This window comes from Panthera onca, chromosome D1 (assembly GCF_046562875.1).
Source record: "Panthera onca isolate mPanOnc1 chromosome D1, mPanOnc1 haplotype 2, whole genome shotgun sequence".
NCBI lineage: Eukaryota > Metazoa > Chordata > Mammalia > Carnivora > Felidae > Panthera > Panthera onca.
Genome location: NC_138348.1, coordinates 107817188 through 107837750, shown reverse-complemented (window position 1 = coordinate 107837750; position 20563 = coordinate 107817188). Strand labels below are relative to the sequence as shown.

The following is a 20563-nucleotide window of genomic DNA, read 5'->3' as shown; positions in this document are numbered from 1 at the left end:
TTTTTTTTCTTTCTTTAAAATTTATTTGTATTTTTGGGGGGTGGGGTGGGGTGGGGAGAAGGGTATGATGTGGAACAAATAATACAAATTTCCTGGCTAGCAAAACAGAATAGTAAACAGCTTGGACAGTTTCAGTGAACTAAAGAAAATTTCTTAAGGTACCAGATGAGAAATAAGAAATTATTCTTTATGTGTTCCAATAGTATAAATGTGTTCAGAAAGGTAAGAAGGAAACATTTAAGGTAGTAAATAGACCAAAGACAGTGATGGATCTGGGTGGCCATGAAACTCGGGGATGAGGCTTGAACTCAGGAAATAAGCAAAATAAAATATGGCATGGGTGGAAAAATGAAACTGAAATCTTATCTAGACTAATTGGAGGCAGTGAAAGATTTAAAGAATTATTAGACTGAAATGCTATGAAAAGGCTTTTTAAAATCAAGGAAAAATTGGTTGATTTTGACAAATTGTTGAGGAAGACAAATATATTGAAGGGAAAAAACCACTGATGTTTGAGGATTTGGTGGGGGAACTTGTATTTGAAGAATAGGAGAAGGAACAGAGGAAAATAGAAACTGTATCAGGAATATATTTGAAACTTACTTTTCTGAAAGCATTTAGTAGTTAAGGTGGCAGGTACATACTAGTCAGAAGAGTTTATTAGGTTAAGAGATTCTTCTCGAAAGTATCCCAGATTAAGCGTGTGGATTCAGGAAGTAGAAATCCGGAAGGAAGAATCTCTTAATGAAAAAAATATTGTGTAGAATGATTGTGCCTTATTATCGTCCATAAGCAGGAGGGAAGTCCAGACAAAGCTGAGATCACTGCATATCTGCATGGTTTTTGATCTGTTGGGAAAAACAGAAAAATATTTGTCTGTTTACCTGTTTAGGTTGGCCTGTTAAGATGATTTTTTAAAAGAATCATGAGTATTTCGTAATAAATATTTAGTCATGTTGCTTAATGTATTGTAGTATTCAATAACTATTTTCATCAACTTATACTTTAGAATTGCAGTTTACAGACTTCAAAGAAGTCTTATTCAAAGAAAATAAGTCTTATTCAAATTTTCTTATTCAAAGAAAATAAATAGTGCCTGGAGTTATTGACGACACAGAATAGAGACTTTTACTTATGGTTTGCTTCTTGATGTAATCAGAAGGGCTAATCTGATACTCTGAAATATGAAGAACTTTGACAGGATGTGTGGGCTCTCATTTATATGATTTTATGTTTGAAATAAACATGTATTATCTATAATATATTAAAAATTGGGAAAGATTTCTAGAATGGTATTTAGGCTGTCTTCTAGGTACAATTTATGAAGTGTCAGTATTCAAGTAATGACACAAGTATCATACACAAATTCTGTAACAGCTGTGATTCTCATCAGAAGGGAAGTAGGATTGGGGCCTTGTAATTTGAAGTGGCATATTTGGTATTTAAAATTGATACTTGGATGTGAAAACAGTTATTTTAAAAACCAATACAGATACTGCATCAGAAAGTAGAATATGAAAAAATCTTCCTTAATGGACCATGAACTGGAAAGTTGAAAAACGGTGTAAAGTTTCTAAGAATAGCAGTTTTCAAACATTCTTTCAAAGTTGATAGAAACGTAAAAGGCACATATTGAGGAAAATTATGATGCTGTAACTTAAGACAGTTTGAACAAAAATCACCTAAGCATTGTAGAATATAAACAACAAAGTCAAGTACCCTTTGATTTAAATTGTGCAGCCTTGAACAGATTGCCAAATTTGTCAAACCTTTGGTTTTCTAATTAAAAAAATTCTCAGGGCCCAGATTTGACTCATAGTTGTTATGAGCAGTAAATGAAGTAATGCTTTATTCCACTGGGAATTGTTTCACTAATTCTTGGTTCAAGAAGTACTTACTGAATGCTTCCTGTGTGCCAGCCTCTCTGTGATGCTCTGGGGATACAAATGGTAATACAAACGATCTTACCCTGGTGAAGATTACAGTCCATCAGGAAAAACAAATCAGGAACCCAAGTGGTGACTGTGGCTTTACCATAATGGGGGCAAGGGCGCAGGCCAAGTTTGATAACAGGCTGCTGCAATACAGTCAGCCACAGACTAATGTAACTGGGACTTGGGTAGAGGCGGCACTGGCTCTCGTCATTCTCTCCAACTCCTCTGTCCCCGATTTTAGCAGTATGACTCAATTTATGCATATTACCAAGGTTTATTGTAGCTTGCCTTCCATTAAACTTTAAACAATGACATTGGTAAATGTGGACATTTGAAGAAAAATCCTGTGGATTGGTTAGACCATTTTATAAGATTATTTTCATAATTTATAATTTATAAGCACTCTGTTTCATAGCATTTTAGTTGACCGGCACTTAAGGGTCTCTTGTGTCCTTCCCGTTCCTTGCATTGCCTGCCTTGGGCCCCGCCCTCCAGCTGCTGTGGAATTCTGGGACTGCTGCTTGACTTAAGTTTACATTTGTGGAGGAGCCCTGAAAAGAGAAACTGCTTCCATAACAGCATTTTAAACTGAAGTCTAGTTACAGTCTAGATGGCTCTTTATTTTGAATTGTAGTAAAATACATAGAAAATGTACCACTTTAAGTATAGAGTGCAGCACATTCCCGCAGTCATGCAACCAATCTCCAGACCTCTTCTACACCTTTTAGGTGGCTCTTAATTTTAAGACTATAGGTTGTGCGAAGATTTCACAAACATACCTATTCTACTTACTGGTGGTGGTGTTTTTATTTTTTCCCCTAGCGTTATTGAGGAATAGTCGATCAATAAAATTGTATGTGTATACAACGTGATTGTGTTTTCATGTGCCGTGTGAAATGATTATCAAGATCAAGATAATTAACGCACCCATCACCTCACAGTTAACTTTGTGTGTGTGTGATGAGGATGCTTAAGATCTGTTCTCCGCAAATTTCACGTATACAATACAGTATTTTAACTATAGTTACCATGCTATACATTAGATCTTCAGTTTACTCATCTTATAACTGAAAGTTATGCATCTCAATTTCTCCCTCTTCCCATCCCCTGGCAACAACTGTTCTGTGTTTCTGTGACATCAGCCCCCATTTCCCCTTTTTCTTCTCTATAAATACTCTACATATAAGTGATACCATATAGTATCTGTCTCTGACTTATTTCATTTAACATAATGCCTTCCAGGTTCATCCATATTGTCACCCATGGCAGGATTTCCTTCTTTTTCGTGGTTGAATAATACTCCATTGTATATGTGTACCACGTTTTCTATTAATCCATTTATCCTTTGACAGACACTTAGGATTGTTTTTATGTCTTGGCTGTTGTGAGTCATGATGCAACAGACATGGGGGTGCACATACCTCTCCTAGAACTGATTTTGTTTCCTTCGGATATATACCCAGGAGTGAGTGGTATCGTTGCATCATATGATAGTTTAAATTTTTAATTTTTTTGAGGAACTTCCATTCTGTTTTCCACTGTGGCTTAACCAGTTTACATTCCCACTGTGTACGACAGGTCTCTTTCCTCTACACCCATGCCAACACCTGTTACCTCTTGTCTTTTTGATGATAGCTATCTAATAAGTGTGAAATGCTATCTCATTATGGTTTTGATTTCATTTCCCTGAAGATTAAAACTCCCAGAAGAGAACATAGGGGAAAAAATCTCCTTGGCATTAGTCTTGACAGTGATCTTTTGGACAAGATGCCATAGGCACAGGCAACAAGAGCTGAAATAAACAAGGGGTCTGTATCAAACTGAAAAACTTCTGTATAGCAAAGGAAACAAAAAGGCAGCCTAGGGAATGGGAGAAATATTTATAAATCATGTTTCAGATAAGGGGTTTCTGAGATATATATATATATATATATAAGGAACTGATACAACCCAAAAGCAAAAACAAAGTAATCTAATTAAAAAATGGACAAAGGACTAGAATAGACTTTTTTCCAAAGAAGATATACACATAAATGACCAATAGGTGCATGAAAGCATGTGCAACATCACTAATCATCAAGGAAGTTTATTTATTTATTTATTTATTTATTTATTTATTTTTATGTAGGTAAAAATAACTTTTTTGTAACTTAAATTTTTTTTAATTTTATTTTTTTAAATTTACATCCAAATTAGCATACAGTGCAAAAGTGATTTCAGGAGTAGATTCCTTAATGCCCCTTACCCATTTAGCCTATCCCCCCTCCTACAACCCCTCCAGTAACCCTCTGTTTGTTCTCCATATTTAAGAGTCCCTTTATGTTTTGTCCCCCCTCTCTGTTTTTATACTTTTTTTGTTTCCTTTTTCTTACGTTCATCTGTTTTGTCTCTTAAAGTCCTCATATGAATGAAGTCATATGATATTTGTCTTTCTCTGACTGGCTAATTTCGCTTAGCATAATACACTCCACTTCCATCCACGTAGTTGTGAATGGCAAGATTTCATTCTTTTTGATTGCCAAGTTATACTCCATTGTATGTATGTATGTATGTATGTATGTGTGTGTGTGTGTGTATACACACACACACACACACACACACACACACCACATCTTCTTTATCCATTCACCCATTGGTGGACATTTGGGCTCTTTCCTACTTTGGCTATTGTGGATAGTGCTGCTATATACATTGGGGTGCATATGTTCCTTTGAAACAGCACACCTGTATCCCTTGGATAAATAGCTAGTAGTGCAATTGCTGGGTCGTAGGGTAGTTCTATTTTTAATTTTTTGAGGAGCCTCCATACTGTGTTTTCCAGAGTGGCTGCACCAGCTTGCATTCCCAAGGGAAGTTTATTTCTTTTTTTTTTTTTTTTTAATTTTTTTCTTCAACGTTTTTTATTTATTTTTGGGACAGAGAGAGACAGAGCATGAACAGGGGAGGGGCAGAGAGAGAGGGAGACACAGAATCGGAAACAGGCTCCAGGCTCCGAGCCATCAGCCCAGAGCCTGACGCGGGGCTCGAACTCACAGACCGCGAGATCATGACCTGAGCCGAAGTCGGACGCCCAACCGACTGCGCCACCCAGGCGCCCCTAGTTTATTTCTTAAGAAAATATTTTGTAGATGGGTTTCAAATCAAATGCCACATAGTACATCCTTAATTTATAGTGTAAAATTAGACTGTGTGAATTCTTGTAGCTCAGTAAATTTAGGATGATGAAGGAATTATGCTTACATAGCAGGTGTGGTTTTTTTTTTTTTTTATATTGGTTTTGTTTTGCTTTTTAAATCTTCAGTTCTAAGGTATGATTATTTTTGGACTCTGAGGCAACAGTACTTATAAATGCTATGAAATGCCCATACTTTTAATGTGAGGTCTCAGGTTATAATAAGTAATCTGTAAGGTTTTGACCAGGGTTGAGAGTTCTTTATTTTGTAGGTTTCCTTCACTTTTAGGTAAAATTGTTATTATAAATCATTAATTATTCCATGATGCATATGGGAGCTACTTTAAGGAAGCATAAACATCTGATTTCTTTAGAGTATCTTCTTTTAATTCTGACTTTCATCTCTGTATGGTTTTTGTTTTTCTTTTTTTTTGCAATGATACTTTGTTTTTTAATTTTTTAATGTTTATTTAATTTTGAGACAGAGAGAGACAGAGCGTGAGTGGGAAAGGGGCAGAGAGAGAGAGAGACACAGAATCTGAAGCAGGCTCCAGGCTCTGAGTCATCAGCCCAGAACCCGACGCAGGGCTCGAACTCAGGAACCATGAGAACGTGACCTGAGCTGAAGTCGGACACTTAACCGACTCAGCCACCCAGGCACCCTGCACTGTTACTTTTAATTTACCTCTAGGATGTATAGTAGTAATGCTTATATTAGTTTTTGTTTTCACTGATTATATTTGAATCTTGTTGTAGCTAGTGTTAAAACTAATACGGTCCTTCTCGGAACCTTTTATCTTCCAAGTTATTTGTGGCAGCCTCCTACAGCTGTCACAAGACCTTGAAAATTACTTGATGCTTTATCAATTTTGTATTTTATGATATTTTCCTTTTTGAATTTTATTCTGATGTCTAGCATACATGTCATGAAGGAAGTGCAAATGGAAATGAAAATTGTGTTTTGATGTTTTACATCTTGTCAGGAAATCTTTTGTTAAACTCTTTGGTTTAAAATTTACAAATTTCATTCTTTTACCAATAATACAAAGTCTTGTAGTAAAAATACAACTTTTGCCTAACAATAAGTATACTTGATATTTTGAATGACTTAATAGAAACTTAAAGTGTTAACAAGCAGCACTTCCCCTCCTTATCCAAGATTCAGTGTTGAAACTTTTACAGAAAATAAAATCTGAATTTTAAGAAGTTAAACTGTTTTTTGAAAAGTCATATAGTGTAAAACATATTGGTAAGTATGGTACAAAAAAAATCCAGAAAATTTTCTTATTTTAAACATTGATTACATAAAAATTAAAAATACATGTTTAGCAAAAAAACAAAACAAAGTCCAAACAACAAAATATTACCCTTGTGGTAGAAGTCCAAAGGTAAATGATGCAGTGGGAGAAAATATTGACACATTTTTAACAAATGAAAAGATCTCACAAATTAATAAGTAAAATGCTAGGAATTCATTAACTGTTGATAGTTGATAATACTGTTGAAGATGATACACAGTGCACAGGAAAAAAAATGTCTTTGGAAAGATGTTCTACTATGCTTAAAACAAGATAAATGCAAATTAAAAATTTCATGAGATACTATTTTTTCCACCTAATTGGCAAAACATAAAGCCTAATATCTACTTTCTGAAAATAGATGTGGAGAATCAGTTACTCTCAAATTTTTGGTGGGACTGTTAAATTTTGTTTGACTTCTCAGGAAGGTTATTTGGAAATATTGAGTTGAACTTTAAGTGTACATACTCTTTGAGTGCTTTGACTTTTAGAGATTTATCCTGGGTAAGTGAATGCCCATGTGGATAGCTCATTTAGTACTTTGGTGTTCTTCATGTATACTTGATTGTGGGTAGAATGTCTCTGGAAAGGATATAGAGAAAGGTATTAATGCCATTTGCTTCTTGGGAGGTAAACACTGTGGCTGCAGAAGACATGAATGGAGACTTTTTAACATGATTAAGACATGAATTCATAAGACATGAGTATCCTTTACAAAAAAAAGATGCGTATGTATTAGCTGCTAAAGGTAATGTTTAAAAAAAACCTTTTTTTAATGTTTTTATTTATTTTTGAGACAGAGGGAGACAGAGCATGAGCAGGGGAGGGTCAGAGAGAGAGGGAGACACAGAATCTGAAGCAGGCTCCAGGCTCTGAGCTGTCAGCACAGAGCCTGACGCGGGGCTCGAACTCACAGACTGTGAGATCAGGACCTGAGCTGAAGTCGGATGCTTAACCGACTGAGCCACCCAGGTGCCCCATAAAGGTAATGTTTTAAAGAAGGACATTGTCCTTAGTTAAGCTAAGCCACATGTGAAACACACCATCAGTGGACACCCAGAAGATATTTGTTAATGCCACACATTGTTTGGGTGTTTGCCACTCATTTTAGACATTTGTCTCACACGGAAATTTTCCTGGACTCCTCTCCTTATCCTAGACTAGCTAGGGCAGGTACCCTGTTGCATAGATTCATTCATCCTTTTTATTTTTTCTGAACACTTAATACATTTGTGATTAAATAGTTAAAGACATTAAACAGTGGAAAATATTTTTTTCCCCATAGAGTTAGGCCAGGGAGGGTTGGGAGTCCCCGTCTCTTTCATTGCTCAGTCTCCAGCGTGCACTGTGGTGTCTTGTGTGTGGACGATACTCTAGGGCGTATTTGAATGACTGAAGAATAATTCTCAAGTATTGGAGTGAATCCCCAACCTGTCAATGAAATAAAATAAACATGTGTCTTTTCACCCATTTTGCAATTTCGGTTCTTTACAGTGGCTTCCCTAAAATGAACAAATTTGATTTTTTTGATGCAAAGATCCCCCAGTGTTGTTACATAATTTCAGTGGTTTCATGGGTCTCCCTAAAGCTCTTGATATAGACCTGAATCATCCCAAGGTTCCACCATGCAGGGCTGGTTTTCTTTTTTCTTTTTCTTTTTAAATATTTATTTATTTTTGGCAGAGAGACACACACAGAGCATGAACTGGGGAGGGGCAGAGAGAGAGGGAGACCCAGAATGCAAAGCAGGTTCCAGGCTCCAGGCTCTCAGCACAGAGCCAGATGCGAGGCTCGAACTCATGAACCATGAGATCATGACCTGAGCCAAAGTCAGATGCTTAACTGACTGAGCCACCTAGGCTCCCCGAGGTTGGTTTTTTAACTGATGTTTCTTCTATTTTGGCAGTTTTTGGTATTTTTGCTTTATGACTTTTTCTCTCATTCCTGGGACCAGGCCTTTTTTGTATTTTGTTCTAAAAAAATTTCAAACATAAAGAAAAGCTGAAGAAAGTGCACTTTGTACACCAAAATATTCACTACTCATTCTATAATGAAACTCTTACCATATGGCCTTTATCATGTAATTCTCCAACTATTTATCACACTTTTAAATTTAATGCACTTCAGAGTAAGTTGCCAACAGTATTACCCTTTGTACTGTATATACTTCAGCCTGCTTGGCATTCATTTAAGTTCATTACAGGACTGTTTTTTGAGGTAGAAATTTATGTGCAGTAAAATACACCAATCTTAAGTGTAATATTTGAGGTTTGACAATTATATACACCTGTGTAACTCAAATTCCTATCAAGATCTAGAGTATTACCCCCAGAATGTTGGCTCTGATTGCTCCTCAGCATTTTTTTTTTAAGTGGTGATAACTTACTCCTGTATAATTGTTATTTTTACGTTGTAATGATCCTCTGAGTTTGCGCTATTTGATCAGCGTTCTCTCTGATGACAGAACATTAGCCAACCCATGATCCTCAAGAGTTGATCTAACCCTAAAAAGCAAGAAGATCAAGTAGGAATAACTCCGTCACCAACCCTGGCGATTGTGTTGGTGGTGTTCTTTGATAATTGTGGAGAAAGGTGGGGGTAGGAGTACTGGCTGGGAAGAAGGAAGTGGGGGTCTTATTAATGCCCTGTGTTCACAAGGTGACCTACAGGTGGCAACTTAACCTCGGTTGGCATTCAGCTTCCTAACACCCTGGTCTCTTTTAATGTAGAAGTTTTAATGCTACACAGCTTAGTTAATTACCCTCAGAAGTGAGAAAATAAGGACTGTATTATTTCCTAAGGAGAATAATAGTAGTGTATCTCAGAGCACAGTGGTGGGGAGAAGGTTGTGAGGGATGGACAGAGCAGTTTAGGGCCTTGTGCAACCTGGTGGCAGCATGCATGCAGTTGGGTCCAGTGGGGGTTGGGAGGAGTAGATGGAATATCCCATGGGAAGAAGAAATTTGAAACAAATTGAATTTATTTTCATAGAAATCTTGTGAGGTGCAGGTATAATGGGATTGTAACATTATCGATATCTCTCTGATGTAATAAAAATTACTTTAGAGAAGATGAATCTTTTCGTAAGCGTTTTATAGATTTAAAATCTTAGTATGTTTTTTTTTTTTTTTAATGTTTATTAAAGAGAGAGAGAGAGAGAGAGCGCTCGCGCACACATGCAGGGAAGGAGCAGAGAGAGAGGGGGGGCACAGAATCCAAAGCCGGCTCCAGGCTCTGAGTTATTAGCCCAGAGCCCGATGCGGAGGCTCGAACCCACGAACCGTGAGATCATGACCTGAGCTCAAATTGGACGGACATTTAACCCACTGAGCCACCCAGGTGCCCCCCAAATCTTAGTATGTTTTTAACTTTGACTTGATACGTGGTCTGAGAAATAAGTGTAATTAGATGGTATAGTTTTAGGAACCAGAACTATAAAAAGCAGTGTTAGTAACACCCACATAACAGAGCCATTGTACTTAAATTATCATGTTGCAACTTTCTTGTACGTAAATTATCATATTGCAGATACATTAGCTAATTTTCATAATAAGCATTATTGTTATCTAAAAACGTAATGTATTAATGACTTGCTACAAACCTCTGTTGTAGTAAATTTGTTATTTTTGATGTCATGGTACTTTATTTTTAAGCATTTTTGTATTCATTATCAATAATATAAACTGTTTAAAGTGAATTGTTCTTTCTGTTTATTGATTACCATAATATAGCAGTTATAAATAATGTACATCTTCTCAAAGCTTGTGATAACTCTTGTTTCCTAGATCAGTCCCTCCTTTCTTAGTTTTTATTGGGTGGTTACCTATAACACAGTGCTAAAAAAAACCAATCAGTTAGGAAGCTCCAAATCTGGGATTGATGCAGTTCATACAGATGCAGTTGGCATGATCTCTTTAGGTAGCTTGAAGAGATCACTAGTGGTATTTGAGGTTTATTTAATACTTTGATTTTGTATATTTTACATTTATTATTAAATTCTCCCAGCCAACCCTATGAGACAGAGGTACTGTTGAGGGTCAATTTATAGCTAAAGCACAGAAGTTAAGTAACTTGCTCCTACATAGCTCATAAGTGGTAGTAGAGCTTGAATTCAAATTTGTTGTCTTCACTGTTGCACCAGAAACTTCTCATTCTGTCTACTTACTCACCTGATGAAGCCTGCCTTAGATTAGTTTACCAACCACCGCCGGTGGTATTCCTGGATCTAATGTAAGAAACATGGTGCAAATCCCTCTTAGTGGTGAGTTTCTTACTGTCCCTCTCTCATCTGTGCAGGCTGTGGTATGACCTCCACAGCTCCCCATTTCACATGGCTCCTCAGCATTCACTTAGCATAAGTAAGCAGTGGCTTCGTATGTTCACTACCTTGCTGTGGTGGTTTGAGGATGTTAGGTGGGTTCTGATCAGGGTATCCTGCTGAATTATTCTGATTCCATCTCACCTTTGGGCACAGCTTCGTTATCAAAGGCTTTTCCCCGTGTTCATATAGTAAATTAGTGTAATGGGAGGAAGAATGTGGAATTGCAAACAATGTATTGCAGTAATTTTGCTTTCCAGGTAAACATTCTCCTACTCTGAAAATTTAAGTTTGCACTTGGAATTAGAGCTATTTAAAAAATGTGTTCTGTGTTTTAGCTGGAAGAGAGCTTTATTTACCTTGGATGCCCATTTGTCACATTATCATGAGTTTCTGCTGCTTCAGCATTATCAGGGTAGCATGGTTTCAGTAATGGAAGAAATTTTAAAGGTTGCTTATGGCTAACATTTATCTTGTTTACACTTAAGCCCCTATAGTATTGGGGGTATCATTCATTAAAAAGTCTAATAACTTTATTTCTGGACAGTACTTTTGGTGCTTATTAGTCAGTGAGCAGGAAATATATTGAGTTTTAGAAAGTGTATTGCCAGAGTGAAATTCCTAACGTAAAGCAGCCATTTAACTAATCTCTTTTGTTTGTATATTTTCACACAGAAGAAAGAACCTTCTAAATCCAGTGTCAAGAAGAAAGTGACCAAGGTCGCAGAAGCAAAAAAAGTAATGAAGAGAAATTTTAAAGTGAATAAGAAGATAACATTTACTGAGGAAGGGGAGGTAAGATTCTTAAAGGCTTCATCTCTGAGATACCTTCCGCTTAAAGAGTTTGACTCTCCTGCTGACTTAACATTCATTAATGAGAGAAAGAAAATGTTCCTTTTTCTTTTTTTTAACGTTTATTTATTTGTGAGAGAGAGAGCACACATGCGAGCAAGCATGAGTGGGGGAGGGGCAGAGAGTGAGAAGGAGACACAGAATCCCAAGCAGGCTCCAGGCTCCGAGCTGTCAGCCCAGAATCCGACTCAGGGCTCGAACTCAAGAACCATGAGATCATGACCTGAGCTGAAGTCTCAACCCACTTAACACTTAACTGACTGAGCCAGCCAGGTGCCCCAGAAAATGTTTCTTTAAAGCGTGCTAAGGCGGTTCCTCTGTTGTCTCGGGCATTTCGTCAGCTGCCATCTGTAAGCAGGAAGGCCTTACTGACAGTAAACTGGGACACTTGTTGGTGCTAATGACACAGAGTTGGTTTTGAACTTTTTAAATTCCATTTTTACAGATTAGACTTTCCTGTCAAGGTGTCCATCAACACGTCCTGTGGGAACAAATGCAAGAATCGTAACAAAACCACTTGCCACAGCTTCTTTTCTGGGCCCTCAAAAGTCTCTGCTTTGCAGTTCCTCAGTCTAGATGCTGTATTGGCGTGTTTCTTACTGGTCTGGCTTTGAGGGCATTTTCTGCTTTCACATCATATCAGATGCAGGTGCCCAACTCTCTTGTCACCATTACCTCGGTCTTAGTGTAAATACATACTTGTAGAGTCGGAAAGCTTGCTGGTGAAAAGTCCCTCTGTCATATAACCTTGTTTTTGAAGAGGAAAGAGATGTGGAAAGTCCGTGACTGACATAAGGAGTAATGTCGGGGGGCAGCCACAGCAGGGTCTAACTTGTGTCACCCCCCAGGTTTCCTGTGCTTTCTGGTAGAGTGCTCAGCGCCCCATGCCCCCTGTCCTCTCCTTTCCTTGCCTTGTCTTCTGTTTTCCTCACAGCACTCTTGTGGCTTGACATCCTCTATTTACGTGGTTATTGTTTTCTTCTGCTCCAGTGGAATGAGGGCAGCTACCCAAGGGAGGGTGTCTGTTGACTTTGCTCCCTACTCCATTCCCAGCTCTGAGAACAGAGCCCAGCATACAGTTAACCCAGAAGTTTTTTAAATGGATGAACTATTTTCTAAAATCCCAATAAAATAACAGCTTTTAAAATACCGTCATGTAGCACATCAGGTATTTCATTGTCATTAATACAGATGCTGTGTAAACAGGCTGCATACACTAGAGTATTTTTTTTTGAAGTTTATTTATTTATTTTGAGAGGTGGGGCAGGGTGGGGGGGTGCAGAGAGAGAGAGAGAGAGAGAGAGAGAGAGAGAGAATCCCAAGTAGGCTCCGTACTGTCAGCACAGAGCTCAGTGTGGGACTTGAACTCACAAACCATGAGATCATGACCTGAGCTGAAATCAAGAGTTGGACCTGAGCCACCCAGGCACCCAGAGTGTGTTTTAACTGTGGAGTTAACAGGTGTGGATGTTACTTCGGGGGAAGGGAGCTTGGCCCCAGAAGCCCAGATTTACACTGACAACATGGAGTAAAGTGGTGTATGAATCACATGAAAAAAGCGCAATTTAAAGTTGTTGGAAGTTGTAGACAAAGCCTATAGAATTGATAAGTAATGGATCTTCATGAAATTACTAAAAAGAGGTCAGCATCTGAAGCGAGCTTAACCAGAATATAGTTGTATTACGTCAGATGCTTACTGTAAAGTAAGATTAGTGCTGTTCGTGTAATGAGGATCCTCACTGTGCTTGTAAGTTTAACTACACAGATTACTTTGCTCCAAGAAGGATACAAATCCTTAACTGTAAAATGTTTCAATGTAAACTTATTGCTGATAGGAGCTCCATATGGCTTTGAGCCACGTTGAAACTTCTGCTCTAAAATTCTGAAAGAACTTTGCATTCAGCCCACAGATGCAGAAGCTTCTTTCACATGGTCACGAGGCAGGGCTGAGGAGTCTGAGCATGGATGCCATGCCTGCTCCCTCTCACTCCTTTCTCATTGTCCGTGGCCTCCCATCGTGGCTGCACAGGCAGTGACATTCGTGATCCCTGGTCCCTGCTGCGGGGATCCCATCTGGAAGAATGGCCGCAGTGGGCGGTGACAGGAGTGAGAGGAGGCAGCGATACCTGTGACGCGCAGGCCTACAGCTTCTCTTTGCACGTTCATGAGCAGCCTTTCAAAACGGTGGCAGCTACTGAAATCCTCTGGCAACCAATTACTCATTCAAATAAGAGAATAGGTTTTGTCTGAATTGTCTTGAATTTTACAATGTTAGGCCTGGAAGATTACTGAGTCCACCAGACCTTTTCTTATTTTTCAGAAAAGGACCCAGATGCCCAGAAATGAAGGAATTTATTCAGGATTCTGCAGTCGGGCTAGCAGAAAAGCTGGGACATTAAGCCAGGTCCCCTGACTCCAGATCACTGCCCTGATTTCTGTGTTACCGTGTTCCTAACCATAAACTGTGTGTGTAAATTCCATAGATTTGAGCCAGCTCCTGAAATCTAAACTAATTTTTTTCTATGCTTAGTTATTTTAGTCTTTATGTGTAGTACTGGCTGCTAGGTGATTTATCGATCAATTCTGAGTATCTGATAATGTGCCAGATACTGTACCGGGCTCTGAGAGTACATGAACAAGATAGATGACTGCCCTCAAGGAGGTAAATTCTAGTCAGAAGAACAGGGAAGTAAAACCACAGAGGATGGTGAGAGAAGTGATGGGGGTGTTGGCAGTCGCTGGCAGAGATGATTTGGAACAGAGCTGGTGGAGCACAGCACACTGAGAACACTGTTTGAGATGATGTTGAAGCAACTACGTTTTCCTCCAAAGTATTTCATGACGTTTTCCTTTAATCCTGCCGTCACTGGATCATGGCAGCGTTACTTTATCCTGACCGGGACAGTCTTTTTTGCGGGTTTGCCCACTTCAATTCTTTTTTTTTTTTTTTTTAACGTTTATTTATTTTTGAGACAGAGAGAGACAGAGCATGAGCAGGGGAGGGGCAGAGAGAGGGAGACACAGAATCTGAAACAGGCTCCAGGTTCCGAGCTGTCAGCACAGAGCCCGAAGCGGGGCTCGAACTCACGGACCGTGAGATCATGACCTGAGCCGAAGTCGGACGCTTAACCGACCGAGCCACCCAGGTGCCCCTGCCCACTTCAATTCTAAAGTTTGTTAGAAAGCTTAAGAAATATAGGTTGTGGGGCGCCTGGGTCGCTCAGTCACTTGAGCCTCAGACTTCGGCCCAGGTCATGATCTCTGAGTTCGTGAGTTCCAGCCCCGCGCCACACTCTGCAGTGACAGCTCAGAGCCTGGAGCCTGCTTTGGATTCTGTGTCTCTCTTTCTCTCTCTCCACCCCTCCCACACTCATGCTCTGTCTCTCTCAAACAAACATTTAGAAAAAAAATAAAGAAGAAATATAGGTTGTAAGGCAGAAAGTGGGAAAATACACCATTTCAAAATCATTCTGCAAAGGGAAATGGTTTTCTGTTGATGTTCCCTGTTTCGTGCACCATACTAAACCTTTTCCCTGCCTGCAGTCGGTTCAGCAGTGGCCTCAGATGCAGAAGTCTGTCTCCAAGGATGCCGAAGAGGAGGAGGACAGCACTGGGGGCATCAACTTAGATAAAGCAAAGGAAAGGCTTCAGGAAGAGGACAAATTTGACAAAGAAGAGTATAGGAAGAAGATCAGGGCAAAGCATCGGGTAAGTTTTCCATCTTGGATTAATACTGAGTGACATTTACTATGTCCCTAAATATATCTAGATATTTATTAGTTGTTCATCAGTAACCATGTTACTGTCTTCTTTGCTTTCTCTAACGCTTCTTTTTCTGTGGATATTTTGTCATTTTATCTGGTCTCCTTTTTTGATTTTGCTGGTGGAATCTTTGTGGAGTCACTGGTGTCTGAGAACATTGCCCACATCTGCTTTTGGTTGAGGTAACCCAAATAATGTTAGTGATTTCTTTTTAGTTAAAGCTTTGATTTTGAGATTATTATAATTTCACATGTTGTTGTAAGAAGTAATACACTCTGTTACTCTCTCATCCCATGTGCTCCATTTCTAGAATTTTTGCCATTTCAGGAATGTTATGTAACTAAAGCATCGTAATATGTATGTAGCCTTTTGAGATTTGCATTTTACACTGAGCAGAATTCTATGTAGATTCACCCAGGTTGTTGTGTGTATCAGTACCCGGTGTGGATGTACCACAGGCTGTTCACCATTGACCTGTTTAAGTGACATTAATGTTTCAGCTTAAACTTTATCATTGAATTTCTTCCCATAGCAGTTAGTTGATAATGCATGGAAGATTTACTTAGTGTATTAAAAAAAAGAAAAGAAAGAGAGATAGAGGAACAAAGAAAGAAAAAGAAAGAAAGTAATCAACCTTGTTAAAGAGAGAGTGCTATAGCATGTGCACTGTTAGCCTTACACTTGGCAGTTTTCTGTTATCCCTGAAATGGACTACTCCATTCCAGTCACTTACTGACATTACTGTCTTCTCAGACTACTTAATTCCCATAAAAGTGGGTATTTCTCTAAATCAATGAGTTAGTTAATGAAATAAGACAGATTTAACATTTTTAAGGATGTTTCTCTAGCATGCCCTTGAGACAGGAATGACTTCAGGGGAACATAGTATCATGGCTAAGGCTGTCTGCCATAATATGAAATTCTGGGTCAAGAACTTGTAAGCCTTTGGATGTGGACATTACTACATCCTGAGAAGGATTTTTGTGTTTTTTGACTCCTGTTTGACCTTATAATGATTCAGTGGCTCAGTAAACTTTTCTAGAACAGTGGTTCTCATTCCTTCAAGGTTTGATGCCACTTTGCAGTAGCGTTTGATGAATAAAAAGAAGCAGACATTGAAGATAGCTTCAGGGATGGAAATACAGGTGAAAAAGTCATTCCAGATATGTAGGGAACAGATGAACCTCAGATATACTGTTTGCAGTTCAGAATGTTATCACACAAACAAAACATTTCATGCATTGCTGTTTATTACAGTACTTTAAGTTGAAAGTTAGCACTAATTATGTTATTAAAATTTTTAATAATGTTAAGAATGCCAGCAGTGTGTCACGTTTCAGCTTACACTTCACTTAGAGTACTTATCTGGGGAGACTGAACTAAAGGACCTTTATCCTTTATTTTTATTTTTTTAAGTTTATTTTTGAGTGAGAGAAAGAGAGAGAGAGTGAGAGAGTGTGTGTGTGTGTGTGTCTGAGTTGGGGAGGGGCAGATATAGAGAGGGAGACACAGAATCCGAAGCAGGCTCCAGGCTCTGAGCTGTCCGCACAGAGCCCGATGCGGGGCTCTAACCCATGAACCGTGAGATCATGACTTGAGCTGAAGTTGGATGCTTAACTGACTAAGCCACCCAGGCACCCCTAGACTGACTGACTGACTTACTTACTTTATTTATTTATTTATTTTTAACATTTATTCATTTTAAGAGTGAGAGAGACAGAGCACGAGTCGGGGAGGGGCAGAGAGAGAGGGAGACACATAATCAGAAGCAGGCTCCAGGCTCTGAGCTGTCAGCACAGGGCCCAACGTGGGGCTTGAACTCACGGACTGGGAGATCATGACCTGAGCTGAAGTTGGACGCTTAACTGACTGAGCCACCCAGACGCTCCATATTTTTAAATCTAGCCAGCAGTAAAGGCAGCAGGAGGCATTTACATAAAGGAAAGCTTTCCCACTCTTGCCCTTTCTTGTCTCCCCCTCCCTTCCTCCTCTCATGTGTAGAAGTTACTGCATCCAGGTTGTGGAATATTTTTTCTGAAACCTTTAGAAACTTAATTTCAGTTTGACTAATTGTGCATTTATTACACAGTGTGTGCTAGGCTTTGTGAGGAGAGAATACTTAAAATACATGAGTTTCTCTCTCTCTTGGAAGATTATAATTAAACCACAGTTAACTGTGGATATTCCATCACTGCACAAAAGCTTTTTATACCGTTTTTTTTACGTTAACATTTTCAAAATGAATAATATATTCACATTGTTCTAAAATAAAGATCATACAAAAGCTAATGTTGAGAAATCTTGCTTCTGCCGATGCCTGTCATTCTCACTTATACCTACCCCTGTAGGTAGCTATTTTTATTAATTATTAATGTATCCTGGCCGTTTCTTTATGCAAATGCAAGTAAACAGAAATAAATACAGATCCTTATTTTCTCTCTTTGTTACAAGAAAGGTAAGTATACTATATGTAGATTGTTCTGCACATTTCCATCTTCAGTTACTTTTGTGCTTTTAAATAATTCATTTTCTTTGCACCATTGTTAAAAGTAGCATATGATATTTAAGCTATCGCTGTGATTATCTCATGGCAAGGTTGAACAGAGCAGTTTGGGCTGACACAGCTGTGAAAGAAATCACAAGAACTTCACATACTACTAGTTTCAAAGTCAGTACCTTTCTAACTAAAATAGATAGGGGTCTTTAACAGGAAGCCACAGCTGGTGATTTTGCACAGAATGGCTGTATTCTGCACACAGGTAACCCGTGGCATCCTTTCCATATCAGAAGTTGAAAATGTTGTGTAGCCTGAAAAAAGTGCAAGGAGATAACTAAAATAGTGTTCTGTCTGTTCACCTTGAATGTAAATGCTATCTGAATCAGATACGATTACTTTCTTGGTATTTGCATCAGTAGAAATTATTACTTACACAGATGTATTTGTGTATTAAATTAGAAGATAATCATGTTTGAGCACTTTAGACTTAGTAAGTTTATTATAATGGCGTATTTAAGACAGTGCAGGTGCTCAGGTCAGCCATGCACCAGGCTGCCGTGGACTGCATTTCTGCCTCGAAGACACGACAAGTTTGAACGTTTGGCTTATTTGGCAGGAAGAATGTGATAAGGAGGAGTCCTTGCCTTTGAGCCCTAAGTCTGGCATTGCCTGGTCCGGGTGAGATTCCCAGTCACCAGTTTGGATTGCACTGTCTTGTTGTGTAAAGGGGGGAAATGGGAGTTCCTGCCAGATGGTCAGGGGGCCCCTCTGGCTCTGTGTGTATAGGGAGGATATGGGAATAAAAGTACCCCTTTTTGTTTGGAAAATGGAATTTTAATTGGTCATCTTTTCCTGCTGACAAGAAGGGTTTCTACCTTGATGATAAGGCCTCCTTCTTATTTGCTTATTTTCCAGTGGTTACTAAAATATTATTTTAGAAATGAAACATATTATCAGTCCTGCACAGATTATTTTATCTTAATTGCCTTATCTGAATACATTATTGGTTTTGAAATCATATTTTTTTTTCCTAATTGAGTATATTACTTACTGTAATGACAATGCTTAGTTCTTCTAGCATAAGGTTTTACCTTGGGCAAATGTAATTATGTTTCCCTTGAAGTCGTCCCTCATAATTTTGTTATTTCTTTGGAAGAATACTGAGAAGAATTGTATGTCCCTAAAGAACTCTTGAAGTACTAACTTAGGGTCTGGGGATAACCTTTACTTACTTAAGATAGAAGGAGATGAAGAAACTTGACAAAAAATTGAGTAGGGGATGTGCCTAAAAGAATCTTACATGTAAAAAGAATACTCTACAAAATCTGTATTTTATTTATTTTATTTTTTATTTTTTTTAGAGAGAGGGAAAGAGAGTGTGAGCAGGGAAGGGGCAGAAGGAGAAGGGGAGAGGGAATCTTAGGCAGACTCCACACTTGGTGCGGAACTTGACACGGGGCTTGATCCCATGACCCTGGGATCACGACCTGAGCCGAAGTCATTAGTCGGACGCTTAATTGACTGAGCCACCCAGGTGCCCCACAAAATCTGTATTTTTAAAAATACCTGTCAATTTTAGGAGTTTTCATAATTTAGGAATGTTCTTTCAGCATGTTCACAATGTTTCACGATTATATTCTGGTTTAAAAGGGTAACATTTAATATCTGTGGGTTTTGTCTTAATGATTTTGAAGCAGTTGTTTGCTCCTGCTGTTTACAGTTGCCAGCTCTGCCCCTGGTTTTGAACGTGCTCCCAGTCTCTGTGGTCCAGGACTCTGCTGTTCATTGTCACTCTTCATGCTGACAGACCAATTCTTGACTCATATTTTCATCTACCAAACTCTGAAAGCTCTGTAATTTCTACTGTGGCTCAAGTAAATATCTTCTTTGTCCTAAAGGTTTAGAAGCTGAGCAACAAGAATTTTAACTAGTTTATAACACAAACAAAAGAGCTGGTACGGTGTCCCTGGGAGTAAATTTAGCTTCCTGCTCCTGGAACTGCGAGCTGCCCGCTCTGTGGACGTCAGGGGACCTTGTGTAACTGCTCTGGTCACTGAGTCGGCAGCCTTATTTATCTTTGCTGAGTCTTCATTTTTTTTTTTTTTTTTTTTTTTCTGAGACCATTCCAATCCTCACCTTTCCCTGGCGGCTCATAGGAAGCTGTACTTAACTAGGCCTGTTACTCTTTTCTGTGTTGAACTTTTTGAAACCACTCATCAGAAGTAAGATTATAGCAGGAGCTATAATTTTTTCATATTAGGCCATTAGTAAACTAGTATACCCTAAAGGCGAAACCAGTACATTTGCATGGAAACAATGTGTTTTCTTGCCATTCAGTCAGAACCCTCAAAGGTGGGCTGTGGATCACGTCAGTGAAAGACGTCTTTTACTTGAATGGAGTGAAAATCTGCTTTGTGGTGTGTGTCATCATTCTTAGCTCTGGAAGATAACTTGTATTTAGGCTGATAATATCCGCTAGAACAGCTGGGAGTGGAGAGAAGCAATACAACATGAAGTTCTCTTTCATTCCCTGGAAATTTGCTTTGAGTGCTTTATTGGTTTTGGATTATAGGTTTAGATAACACAGCCGTGCCAGGATGGGGCTTGGACTGCTTGCGAAGATGGTACTACTAGCGTGAACGGAAAGTTAGAAAAGAGTTAAAGGGACCTTTAAATTTTTTTTTTTTTTTTGACGTTTTATTTATTTTTGAGATAGAGAGAGAGACAGAG

The 20563-nt window shown here is 38.7% G+C and overlaps 1 protein-coding gene across 2 annotated transcripts in view; it reads left to right on the top strand.

The window, feature by feature from the left end:
• Window positions 1–20563, top strand: part of DDX10 (DEAD-box helicase 10) — a 274061-nt gene that overhangs the window by 141646 nt on the left and 111852 nt on the right. For both annotated transcript variants that reach the window (XM_060604620.3, XM_078432720.2), the window contains exons 14-15: window positions 11398–11517; window positions 15118–15282. In XM_060604620.3, coding sequence (XP_060460603.2) covers window positions 11398–11517; window positions 15118–15282 — 285 coding nt within the window. The remainder of the gene's footprint in view (window positions 1–11397; window positions 11518–15117; window positions 15283–20563) is intronic.